Below are 12542 nucleotides of genomic sequence, written 5' to 3' on the forward strand. Positions count from 1 at the left end.
GTGCCAGCAAGGGACTGTTTAATTTTCTCGAGATGTGCTTGTCTAAAGGACTTTGGTGTAATTATAGACTTGTTTGGATCAATTAGCGGGGCCACCAAAGCACTGCAAAAAGCGTTAAAGGTACGATATCCAGTATTTATAGAATCAGAATCCGAAGAACGTGGAAGACATAACCGCGCAAAAAAAGGTAGTAATGTTACTTCGCCAGACTGTATCCACCGTAAAAGTTTCAAGATACGGTATTTTCCAATGATAAGTGAAGAATGTCCTTGGCTGGATGACAATGGAATAAGACATTGAAGCACGGGATCGAAGAAAAAGGCATTTTTAACAAGAACTGTGTCAAAGGAGTGCTGAACTGAAGGCTTGATCTGAGCAGACCACGATACTGTAGCCGACAAAGGCAGTGAAAGACAAAAGTCAGATGTCAATTGAGGAGGTTGATCCAAAGGAACATTCAAATTCTTTGAGACCGTAGCTCTATCAAAAAGACTATCGAAGGCACGATAAAGGATGGAACAGAGTCCAGGTCGATATTCATGCAACAGACCACGCCGTAGAGCCGGGAAGATGAAAGGCAATCGTCGATCTAAGAGCGGTAAAGTAGCCATACTTTCCATGTGAGCACCAATCCATCGTACAGTCAGGGAAGTGGGATTGCTTTCATGAATTAGTGGAGTTAGCCACCGAAACTGTAAGGCCAACTGTTGGATAGCCGGATTCAAAACACCTAAACCACCTTGTTTGAGGGGGAGTTGAAGTACATCAAAAGAAACAGGTGGAAAGACTCTAAACATAAGAAATTCACGGCAGATGGATCCAATAGTACCAAGCAGACGTTGCGGAAACCATGAAACACGTAGTGCATGCCATAGTGTAGACAAAATCAAAACGTTGAGCACAGTCGCACGCCCTCGAACCGAAAGTAGGCGTTGTTTGTGAATATCACAAGCATTCTTAATTTTAGTAATCAAGCGATCTTGAAATACTTTTTTCTGTGCAGAAGAAGTAGCCAACGGATAACCGAGATATATAAGCGGCTCTGAATCATTGCGGTCGTGCCATTTTGTAATCCCATGTTCTTGAAGAGCCGGTAACCAGTGTGGATGCGGTCGACCAGAAACAGAAAAGGCCACAGTTTTGTCATAGTTCATTTTCGCGTTAGAAGCTTGATTATAACACTGTATCAGTTGTTGTACCTCGGCTAAATCTTCTGCATTTTTAAGATAAATTAAAAGATCATCAGCATATGCCAACACTTTAAGAGACTGCAAGGAGGAAGGGCCAAAAACAGGAGAGGCAGAAGAATGCGGCGATAGGCTTGGAGGAGAAAATCCTTGTATGCGATTAGAATAAATGATCGATTTAATCAAAGGCTCCAAAACCAAGTTAAATAACAAAGGGCTAATGGGGTCACCCTGACGTAAACCTCGTCCAAGAGAAATGGGACGAGTCAGATAGCCATTCACATTAACCCGCATGGAAGTACCATAGAAGAGACCTAAGATAGAGTCCACAAAAACTGCGGGAAATTGAAAGCGATGCAAGACAGCCCGAAGATAGGTGGGATGAACCCGATCATAAGCCTTCTCTTGATCACACAATAAACCCACTTCATCTGATTGGCGTACAGAGGCTTGTTCACAGGCGATCTGAGCTAAGAGACCGTTATCAGCAATAAAGCGTTCTTTCATAAAACCACTTTGATGAGGTGTAATCAAAGGGGAAATAACAGACACTAGACGTGCATTGAGCATGCGTGTGTAAATTTTTGCGTCGCAGTTGATCAGTGTAATGGGTCGCCAATTCTTTAGAGAAGTGAGGTCACCTTTTTTTGGCAATAAGCAAACACTAGTCTCTAACCAGGAAGAAGGAAACAGATTCTTAGAAAGAGCATCGTTGTAGACGTTCAATACTAGATCTGAGTATTTCTTGTGGTGAAAGATTAGATTCAAGAAAACGTACGATAAACCATCCGGACCAGGACTGCTGGATTTTGGAGCTCGGGAGCTGTGAGCGGATATTTCTTGCAGATCAAATGGTAACGTCAAAAAATCGGTATCTGCCTCGTCGAGCCGGCAGTCAGAGGGGATATGGGACATCATCCTATCCAATGAGTTGGAGCAGATAGGTTCAGTCGAGAAGAGATTGGCATAGAAATCATGTACAACATCCAAAAGTTGTTCACGGTTGGAACAATGGTTCCCAGTCCTTGGATTCCAAAGCATGGGTATAGAACGTTGAGCCTGTCGAGCGGTAGCAGATTTCTTCAGATACCCTGCATCAGTCTCCCCATGTTCTCTCCATGTTCGTTCAGCTTTCAGAATAGCAATCTTCGTGGTTTCCTCCTGAAGGACCTGAATTTGCTGTTCGACTCTAGGCAGATGGGTCGTCAGAAAAGAGGTTGGTAGAGAACTCTGTAATAACCGTTGCCGTTTGCGCTGGAGGGCAGCCAATTGTTGTTTTCTCCAGTCCACATGTTTACGACCGTAACCACGAATAAACTGTTTTACCCTTAGCTTAACCATGTCCCATAATATCTGTGGTGAGGAGCAGGAGAGATGAATTTCTTGATCATATAGCTTTGTCAACATCTGAGCGAGCTTATTTCTAAAGTTCCGATGAGTTACATATGTCGGGTTTGCACGCCAAAGGCCAGGACCAGAAGGCGTTGGCAAATCCGGTTTGAAGACAAGCGTAAGAAGGGCATGATCGGTCCAATGAGGATTGAGAAATTCGACATCGGCATCAACATAATTGATTGCTAAATCAAGCGACATATAAATATAGTCAATGGTTGAATGTGACAGTTCTCCGCGACGAAAGGTTGGCGTAACTAACGACCGAAGGTCAGACATAACGTTGCGAAAATGACATTGTAGGAAATGCACCCACTGTTGTGGAGGACGAGAATTCCGCGTTGAAGAGGCAGTTGAGATTGAGTAATTAAAATCGCCAGCAATTATGAGGCGATCAACGCACGATATAGTGTCAAGAGGAGACAATTGTCGAAAATTTAAAATAGATTCAAAAAACTCTGCACGTGCTTTGGAAGACGATGCAGGAGCATACACTACGAGAATATGGAAAGGTTCCATATGACCATCAATATGGTCTACTTGAGCGAGAATACATCGAGAATCCTCAGGGAGAGGAATTCTAGAGATAGTGAACTGAGGATCAAAACATAAAAGTCCACAATATTTAGTCCACAAAGATTGTTGACAACAAAACTGTTGATGTAAGATGTTTTGATGTGGAAGAGATGCACCACAGTTATCAATCTCTTGAAGAGCGACAAATGATGGTGACCTTGAGCGAATGTACCGGATTAGATGATGTCGTGATGATGGGTTACTGACTTTGAAAAAACTATTGCCATTCAGAGACAGTAACGATAAAGCCTTGCGATTCTGATTATTATTCATAATTACAAATCAAGTCGATCGGGAGGCCGCGTAGCGCGAGTACTCCTTCGTGGTCCTGTAGTTGAAGAATCTTTTGTCGTTTTCTTTGTTTCAGAGGTTGAGACAACGGGTGGATCAATGTTAGAAGAACCTGTATCTGTTTCGGGAGATGAAAAAGGTTCAGATGTAGTTGCCCATTGAGATTGGATTGAGCCTTCATTGTTGGATTGTTCGGATATATCAGACATTGAAACATCATCCGCATATTGAATGTGTTCACGAGTCTTACTGGGGACTGACAAGATATCTTCAACTGTGTCCTCATTTGGGATAGGAGCTGTAGTTGGAGAATCCACACGACTTTCTTGAGGTTGATCCTGGATAGAGGATCGTATCGTCGATCCGTTCTGGTTATCAAGTAACTCAACTGTCTTAACAGCATCAACCATCGTATTTTTCGGAGAAGGCATGGTGGTTTTTGACTTATGGGAACCTCGAAGCCGTTTAGCTGGTGAAATCTTATCAGGACATTGAACCCTAATGTGACCGGGCTTATAACAATAATAACAGACTCTCTTGTTACTGGGAGCCTGTTGACACTCAGAGGCGCTATGCCCAAGTTCGTGGCAATACTTACAGTATGTGGGCATTTCCTTCCAGTACGCATGGATATACACGGAACAGTCATCTGTTTCTGGGTTATGCGGATCAACCCAAGGCATTATGTGAGCCAGATCCAGAAAGGGGTCTGGCTGAGATGAGTCAGAGGTACAATCAAGTACTGCGTACCCAGAACCAAGGAACGCACCAGTGTCGGAATCAGTTACAATACCTACATCCCGAACATACCCATAACTAGACAGAGTATGTTTCAAGCCTTCCAGGAGTTGTTGGGGACGTAACCAAGGGAGACGTTGTAGGGTCAGACGCCGGATAGTAGATCCAGGTCTACAAGCCACGACGGGACGTATAATAATTTGTCCATTATCAAAATGAAAACCATTCTCACAAGCCTTTGACCGGAAGTGGTCATTATCGAAGTTGATTTCTAAATAACGGTTGTAACCTGATTTATGAACTATCAAACCAACATAGTCATGAAATTGTCCAAAAGCCAACTTATAAATCGTTCTGTCCGATTCTTTGCGAGAAGTAATGTCGAAGAAAAGACTTCCAGGTGTTTGTGAGACACCCCAGTATACAGTGTCGATGATAACGGGAGAATTCTGTTTAGAGATGCTAAGATATGGACTAGATGACTGAACTGAGGATGTCATCATAGGTTTAGTGTGAATCAGACTTTCACGAGTTTTAGCCGGTCTTTGGTGTATCTTAAAATATAACACTTTCGTTGAACGACGAGAGACGACAGGTAAACTCTCTGGTTGTTGAGCATTGTTAGGAATGTTGTCACCTTCTTCAGGTGGCTTAGCGTTGGTAGGCGAAAGAACCATGGAATATCCGCTCTTACATAGAACATACCCTTAAATCGAAATTCGTGACTGTTAAAAAATTGAACTCACTTAATATGTATTGTAGCTACATTATAGACATGTTTGTACAACATATTTCCACATAGGCCACTGTCGGTTGGTATAGATTTGATAATTGTGTAAGGACATTAACAAATCAAAACTTGCTTAAGACATGATCAAAGTTGCTGAAAGGATAATATACGAGTCGTAGACTCAAAATAATTTTGATGGGAATAAATATATGACAACAAAATTTATTTTCTTTGTTTAGATTTTATCTATAACAAAAATGTCTAATAATAAACGTGTACGCCTTTCTTTCTCAAAAAATTGAGCTTTTGGATCAAAGCGCTACTGGCCAGCTTAATCAAACAGAATTAGGTGAATGGGCTATGAAGAAATTCAATTTAGATCAACCACTTGCCCAACGGACTATATCAAACACTCTCAAAAATGCTGAAACGTTAATAGTAATAATAATGTTGTCAAAAATGGTAAAAGTCTAAAAACAACACGCTATCCTCTACTTGATGAAATAGTAAAGTTTGTTGCAGACATGAACAATAACAATCTGCCAGTCAATCGAAACTCAATCCTTCGATATGTAAGAAATGTTGCTCGAGTGAAGTATAGAATCCTTGAAAGTGAAATTTTATTTTCTTCTGGATGGCTCACCAGACTTTTTAAGCGAATTGAAGTAAAATGCAGGCCAATGCATGGTGAAAGTGTCTCAGTAGACATCACTTCTGAAAGCATCCAGAACGAATTGAGGAAGATAGAAGAACTTCTTGGGCCATATGATCCTGCAAATATCATGAAATTTGATGAAACAGGTTTATATTACCAGCAACCACCAAGAAGAACCATATGTTCCGAGTCGCTTGGTGACCTAAAAAAAAGTAAAACTCGTCTGACAGTTGGATTTCTCTGTAACTCGGATGAGACTTATAAAGGGCAACACAAGAGCCCCAAATGTTTTAAAGCAAGAGCTAATTTGTTATCCATGGCTGCCATTGGAAAAAAAAAAAAAACATGAAGTTGAATATCATTATTCTACTAATGCTTGGATGACAACTGAAATTTTCACAGCATACGCGAAAAAGTTAAATGCTGTCTATATTTTGGCAAAGTCAAAAGTTTACTTCATTATCTATCAGACCCTTTGGAAAGAATTTATGTGGATAATAACGACGTTAAAGAAGTATTTGAACTGCTTATTCATGTACATTCAAAATCGTGTATTGTGTAAGTTATTTATCAGTTTCTCAAAGGTTATCGAAACCCCCTAATAATTTTTTATTCTGTGCTTGCACGAAACTTTTGTGCATGTAGATTGATCGTAGAAAAAAATTTAAAGAAATGATCGTCAGAGAAGCAATACACAAATCCAGTTGTAAAAAAGCTTCGATCGCCTTCTCCTGTACGAGATTTTTTTGACCAAGAATTACAATCATTTCTTCTGTGCAAAAACAGATTAAAGTACAGTGCTTCCAAAAATGAATGCCGCATCCTACACGTCGTTTTCTGTATAATTTGTATTATAAAACTTTACAAAATGCGACTTTAATTTCTGGAAATAGTGTATGCGATATTTTCACCCAAAGACTTCTTGCCAAATATCATATTTGAAAAGTTCCCACAGCTCTTTCAAGAATATCAAGTTATTATCGATTATCAATCTTTCGACAAGCATATGATGATCAATAAGCAGACAATTGATGTTGCGATTGAGAAATTGAAAGCATTATTGGTTTATTCTTTTATAGTAAGTCAACAAAACAACTGGATATTCATCACGCAAGTCGAGATATATTATAAAGACAAAAATATTGATGATGTTGCAATTATCAGTAAACTGGATCAATACGCTAATCATCCTACCATTAACATGGTGAAATTTCAGGAAGGCAAAGCAACATGGTATGAATTGCGCTTCGTCTTTGGCAAATTTGAAATAATTGCAACAGGAGGCCTCTGCAAACACATAAAGGATGATAAACTGGATGCATTTCTTGGTGTTGCTACACCTCCCCTAATGGTTTTTGACCACAGATTCATTTTGTTTTCACCCATCCAGGCAGTAAACACTAAACTATGCCCAAGGACGCTTAGGAATTACAAGAAGAAAGCAAGTTTGAACCCTTGGTGCATCAAGTCGTCGTTTTTTTGCAGCATGAATTTCTGCACTCCTGTACCACTTGAATTATTTGAGATAGAACCGCTTGGATATGTATCCATATGTTCAAAGCTTCTGGGTTTGACATTATTTGGGCCATTTGCACACAATGATGTACAAAGTTTGATAAATATGTTATCTCAGATGAGTTATTGGAAAGACCTTGGATTTAAGGATAATGTTGCCAATGAGCAAGTCATGATCAAGCTCAGGGAAATGAAAGATAAGAAGAATGTCAAAAACAAAAAGCTATCAGTGGATAAACGGCTGTTGATTGAGTTGCTGATTGGGTTCAATAACAATCAGCCAATAAGCCAAAAAAAAAACTTGATTAACTTGTACAATGGGATTATATACCCAAAAGTTAAAAGTATCAATAAGCAAAGAGTTAAAGATATGTTGAAGTTGTAAATACATTATATCAGATCCTCTATTTTTAAATCAGAGAAGAACCGTGCTTACAGAAAATAAAGTTGATTGTCTTTATTACAGTAAAAATGTACATAGTTTATATAGTTTTATAATAGTTGAACTGCTGGGTATTTAATTAATAGAGTTGTTATATATTAGTACTTGAAGTGTCCAGTAAATCAAAACATGTTGCATCTTCGTCATGATCCACCGATCTATTTAGCCAATACTTAACAGTCGTACATGTTTAATTGGATAGGGATATACGTTTGTATACATAGTTGACTCCATCAGTTCTTCTAAAGTCTATTAAGGATTAAGAAGAGGCCAACAGGTGGCACATAGTATCAGTTGCAGACTGTAGCACTATCGAAAGGCATTTTATCAAAGGAAATGATGTTCTGTATTGAAGTTCTTTTGCTCGCATCCCTATTTATAATAAATCATTCTTTCGACAAAGATTTAGAATGAGCTGTAACCTTTTCTTTAGAATTGTAGAAGGGGTAAAAGGCGGTAATGCATTTTTTATTCAAAGTCGCAGCCGTGCAGGCAGAATTGGCCTTTCCAGCTTGCAAAAGATTACTATAGCTATTCGTCTGTTAACCTATCGCACATCTTCTGATTCATTTGATGAATACCTTGTGTTTGCTACAACTATGGCAAGAGAGCGTTTAAATTATTTCTGCAAGACTGTTATTAACGTACATAGTGTTAGATAACTGAGACGAACAAATCAGCAAGATGTCAATAGATTATACGAACTTGATGAAGAACAAGGCTTTAATGGTATGCTTGGCTCACTTGATTGCATACATCAGGAATGGGAGAACTATCCTACAGTCTGGCATGTCATGTTCAAAGGTAAGCACGATAAGCCAATTGTAATGCTTGAAGCAGTTGCTTCTTCTGATCTCTGGGCTTGGCACTCTTTTTTTTAGGCTTCCTGGGTCATTAAATGATGTCAACGTCTTACAACATTCGCCTCTTTTTGCTAAAATGGCTGAAGGCAACGACCCATCAATGAGCTTTACTGTGAATGGGCATCAGTACGAAAGAGACTATTATCTTTTTAATGGTATGTACCCAAGGTACGTACCATTTGTTCAGGCAATCCATGAGTCACCGAAACGATAGGAGAATATAAAAAAGCTGCAGAACTGCGAAGTCTACCTTTAATATTGATAATATACTCAAAGGTTTTTATAACTACTTAGTTAGAAGCAAGAAGCCTAATGAAAAGATGTTGAGTGCGTATTTTGTGGTTTTACAACCAAGGCTTGACATAGTTGCGCAACCTTTTCGCTTTTGGAAGATCTCAGATATGCGCAGAGTTACGAAAATCTGTACCATATTGCAAAACATGATCATTGAAAATCAAAGGGCGGGTGTTATTGATGAAATTCTCCCTTTGGGAACGAGAACAGCAAGGCTTATCATCTGTTCCTTCTGAGTCACAAAGACCACAAGAACAACAATAGCTAGTAAGCCTCGAGTTTATTATTGCTCATAACAAAGTTCTGAACCAACAGGATCGTTTTGATCTGCGGACGGATCTAGTGAAGAGCCTTTGGAGAAGAAATGGAGACGCTTTATCAAGTTAATGTTTTACTTCTGTACATATTTTAACTTGCTGGCATCACATTGAAGTCAAATAAAATAAAAATAAAAAATCGAAGATGAATGTTGTCAACATGTTTATATTCATTATACGCATACAGACATCTTTTACTCTCATAAACTAAGCTTTTCTATCTCTCTCTCTCTCTTCAATATAAAGTGATATTCAGTTGATAATCAATAAAATTCAGTTTATGAATTACTCTTTTTAGTAACGTATTCCTTTCTTGCATAAATGAGAAAGTAAATAAAGGAAGAATACGGTTCGGGGTAAAAAAAAAAAAAAAAAAAAAAAAAAACAAGATTGTTTACTGACTAAAAAATAGAAGCATGTAAAGAACTTGATCATCTCTCGCTTTGAGTTCAATTCATTTTAGTTTGTCTCACAAGCGTTTTTGTTTCATGATAAGGTAGTGGTTTATAAGCCAATTTTTATTAAATATCTTTTCCCCTTTTCTTATTGAAAACCATAAATAGCAAAATGAAAATAAAAAAAAAGGTGGTTTGTGTGACACTAGTACAATTTTCATGCAAAAGAAAAAATTTTCGGACAAAGATAATTTTAATCACATAACAAAATAAAGTTGTCTTTTTCTCATCCATCAATTCATTACAAAACATGCCAGCTCGAATATCTATAAACTGCATCCACCTTTAATTATGTTTGAAGATGGAACAAAAGAAAGTAAGGCATGGGGTTTTTATCTTAGAACACATCACACGGTTAGAGATATTGTAGAACTTGTTGGCTTGAACAGATATACTGTGCAAGGCATAAAAACCAAGATTGATAATTATAACAGCCCTTTGCCTCACAAACAAACAGATCGTCCATTGAAAGTAAATGAAAGAACTGAAAGGCACTTGAACAGGATAATTAGAGAGGATCCTTTTGCCTCTTATAAAGAAATAAAAATGGAATTAGCAAAGCTGGATGTTTTTGTTAGCATAAAAATTCCTTGCTCGTATGTCGATCGACTTGACTTCAAATCGTACAGAGCAACTCACAAGCCTAGATTGACTGTAAGACACCGCAAAAGTAGGCTTCACTGGGCAAAGGAGCACATCAATTGAACCAAAGACCAATGGAGAAATGTTGTCAGGTCTGATGAATCGCACTTTTGTGTGGAAGGCAGTAAATGCGGAAAAAGAGTGCTCAGGAAGGAAGGAGAGCGTTGTGATGAAAGAAATATAATATCCACAGTCAAGTAGGGTGGTGGTGGTAGTGGTGCTATGGTTTGGGGATGTTTTTGGGGAGGAGGCTTCGGACCTTTAGAAATTATTGAAACCTGTTCTGTAGACCAAAAAGACATGCATCACTATTTTGATCAGCAGGTTTCCTCCTTGGTTTACAAATGTCACGTTGCATCAGAAATGGGATTTTATCTTCCAAGAGGATGGTGTGCCCGTGCTATGCAACTGTTGAATGAAATGAAGGTACGATATTATCGTTATCAATATAATACAGAAGCCAAATCTGTTACATCTCTCCATTCATTGAATAAAGAAAAACAAGCGCAAAGCCAACAAGGATGAGTCTATCATCACATTCAACAACCAAGGGCCTGCATTTAATAACAATGTCATCATCAATGGAGATGTGATTGTTGAAAGTAGCAAAGGCAACTTAGAAATAATCAAATTTTATCCTATAGCATGTCTAACCTCTGAACAGTAGACGGTGTAAAGAAGCAGAAGGTAATTTTTATATGCGTCTCAGTTTTTGTCCAGTAACTCATAATAGTATTAGTTCAACCACGTGGAGGATGCAAACAGTTGGCAAGTTGAAAATGAAGAGGATTTTTGGGACGTCTGGCGTCAATTCATGGACTGTTGTTGTTGTCATGACTTTTGGTAAAAAAAACAGTGTCAAATTATTATTGAACTCGATCTAATTGATTACCCGCATTAGCCCCGAAAAGTATCATATAATTGAATGCGGCTATTCTATCCAGTGCAAGCCAAATGTTCCTCAGCAATTATATGATCGTTTGAATGTCAATGCTGCAATCATAAAAAACCCATTTAAGCAGCATGCCAAGTACAGCTTTGCAGTGCTTGACACATTGAAAAATCTTCTTGTAAGCGAATTCAATTGTCCTTTATCCTGTTGTTCTAACACAATTCTACTTATAGGAGAAATGGAAAGAGGCTAGAAAAGCTGTTGTTGCTGATGACAATGACAATGGCGATGAAGATGTAGAAGTCAAAGGATTTTTACAAGAGTTTTTTTTTTAAATATGTGAGTGCATTCAAGGTTCCATAATACTGTGTATATTTGTGTTACTGACGATGTGCGTTTAGTATCAACTCGTTGAAGAAGAAGGATGTTGCTGTTGTTTTGAGCCAATGTGAATCCAACTATGATCTGTTTGTCCTATGGTCAATGATGAGCCTTGCTGCTGGAGAGTTGGATTTTGTTGCTGGCGAATACGTTTTGCATTCATCAAAAGAAGAATACAAAGCCGATGCCTGTATCCTTGACAGCAGCAAAAATGAAATTTGTCTTTTAGAAACTTCGGGTTGCTATCTTCTTGGTGGTCTGCCAAAATATGGCTATGACCATGTCAAGGGCGCCTTTGGCGCATTGACTATGTTCAATGCTGCCTTTAAAAAATATCACAGAGCATCGTTTAAAGTTGCACAGCAACTCAACATCTTGTTTGTTCACACCCATCGTAAGTAGTATGTCATGATCTACTAGTTCTTTGCTCATTCAGTATATTTTGCTTTAGATGATGCGGTTCATCTCTGGTCTCTCGAGCTTTGATCCAAAAAGACCTATGCGCTTAAGAAGGTGTATGTAGCAAAAACGCCTACAAACAGCAGCAGCAGCAGCCATGTGGTTGCTTTAGGCAAACTTTTTTGGTGTTTGAAGGTAGTACTAGAAAAATCGTACAAAGGAGATATCATAGTTGGCTAATACTTGGCTTTACACAGATGATGTTGGAGAAAGCTGTTTGTGTTCTGAAGAGCATGAAAGAGAGCCATAATCAAAATGAGCTCAAGATGATGATGGGTGAAGAAGCTCTTTCCAACCTGCTAGAATACGTTGACACTGAGATTCAAAAGCCTATAAAAGGTGCAGGTTACGGAATCTTGCTACCCAAAGAAAAGGAAGAACAAGAAGTTTTTGTAACATATGTATAAATAAATTAATTATGTTATAAATATATAATTATATCTGCTTTTCTATTATATTCAAATAATTGTAGATTATAACATCCAAGCTTACGACAAGTATTTCATAAAGCTTCAATCCTTCTTTGATACTTTAAGCTTAAAGGCACACTAAAAGTAAGTGGACCAAGACTAGTAAAGAAGTATCGAAAGCAGATGTGCATTCCGCAACGAGTCTCCAAACTATAAACTGCAACGGAAATCAATGACTTGTAAGAAAGTTCATGCCTTCTCCCCTCAACGAATTTTTAGGTGCTCACAAAATGCGGAAAATGA

General features: G+C 38.4%; 4 protein-coding genes across 4 annotated transcripts; 2 read left to right on the forward strand and 2 right to left on the reverse strand.

The window, feature by feature from the left end:
• Nucleotides 1–78: 78 nt before the first annotated feature.
• Nucleotides 79–2780, reverse strand: RO3G_13796 (uncharacterized protein; the record flags this gene model as incomplete). Its single annotated transcript, XM_067668380.1, has 2 exons — nt 79–102; nt 201–2780. The coding sequence occupies 2 exons, from the start codon at nt 2778–2780 to the stop codon at nt 79–81; spliced, it is 2604 nt and encodes an 867-aa protein (XP_067524481.1).
• Nucleotides 2781–3430: 650 nt separating this feature from the next.
• RO3G_13797 (uncharacterized protein) lies at nt 3431–4861 on the reverse strand (the record flags this gene model as incomplete). The annotated part of the gene is made up of 1 exon (XM_067668381.1): nt 3431–4861. The coding sequence occupies one exon, from the start codon at nt 4859–4861 to the stop codon at nt 3431–3433; it is 1431 nt and encodes a 476-aa protein (XP_067524482.1).
• Nucleotides 4862–8210: 3349 nt separating this feature from the next.
• RO3G_13798 (uncharacterized protein) lies at nt 8211–8428 on the forward strand (the record flags this gene model as incomplete). The annotated part of the gene is made up of 2 exons (XM_067668382.1): nt 8211–8330; nt 8408–8428. 2 exons carry the CDS (start codon nt 8211–8213, stop codon nt 8426–8428), a joined length of 141 nt encoding a protein of 46 aa, XP_067524483.1.
• A 1573-nt stretch (nt 8429–10001) lies between these two features.
• RO3G_13799 (uncharacterized protein) lies at nt 10002–12236 on the forward strand (the record flags this gene model as incomplete). Its single annotated transcript, XM_067668383.1, has 10 exons — nt 10002–10109; nt 10299–10523; nt 10594–10699; nt 10765–10784; nt 10837–10940; nt 10999–11167; nt 11223–11311; nt 11391–11764; nt 11894–11964; nt 12027–12236. The coding sequence occupies 10 exons, from the start codon at nt 10002–10004 to the stop codon at nt 12234–12236; spliced, it is 1476 nt and encodes a 491-aa protein (XP_067524484.1).
• Nucleotides 12237–12542: the final 306 nt, after the last annotated feature.

The sequence above is a fragment of the Rhizopus delemar genome, genomic scaffold (assembly GCF_000149305.1).
Source record: "Rhizopus delemar RA 99-880 supercont3.12 genomic scaffold, whole genome shotgun sequence".
Classification (NCBI taxonomy): domain Eukaryota; kingdom Fungi; phylum Mucoromycota; class Mucoromycetes; order Mucorales; family Rhizopodaceae; genus Rhizopus; species Rhizopus delemar.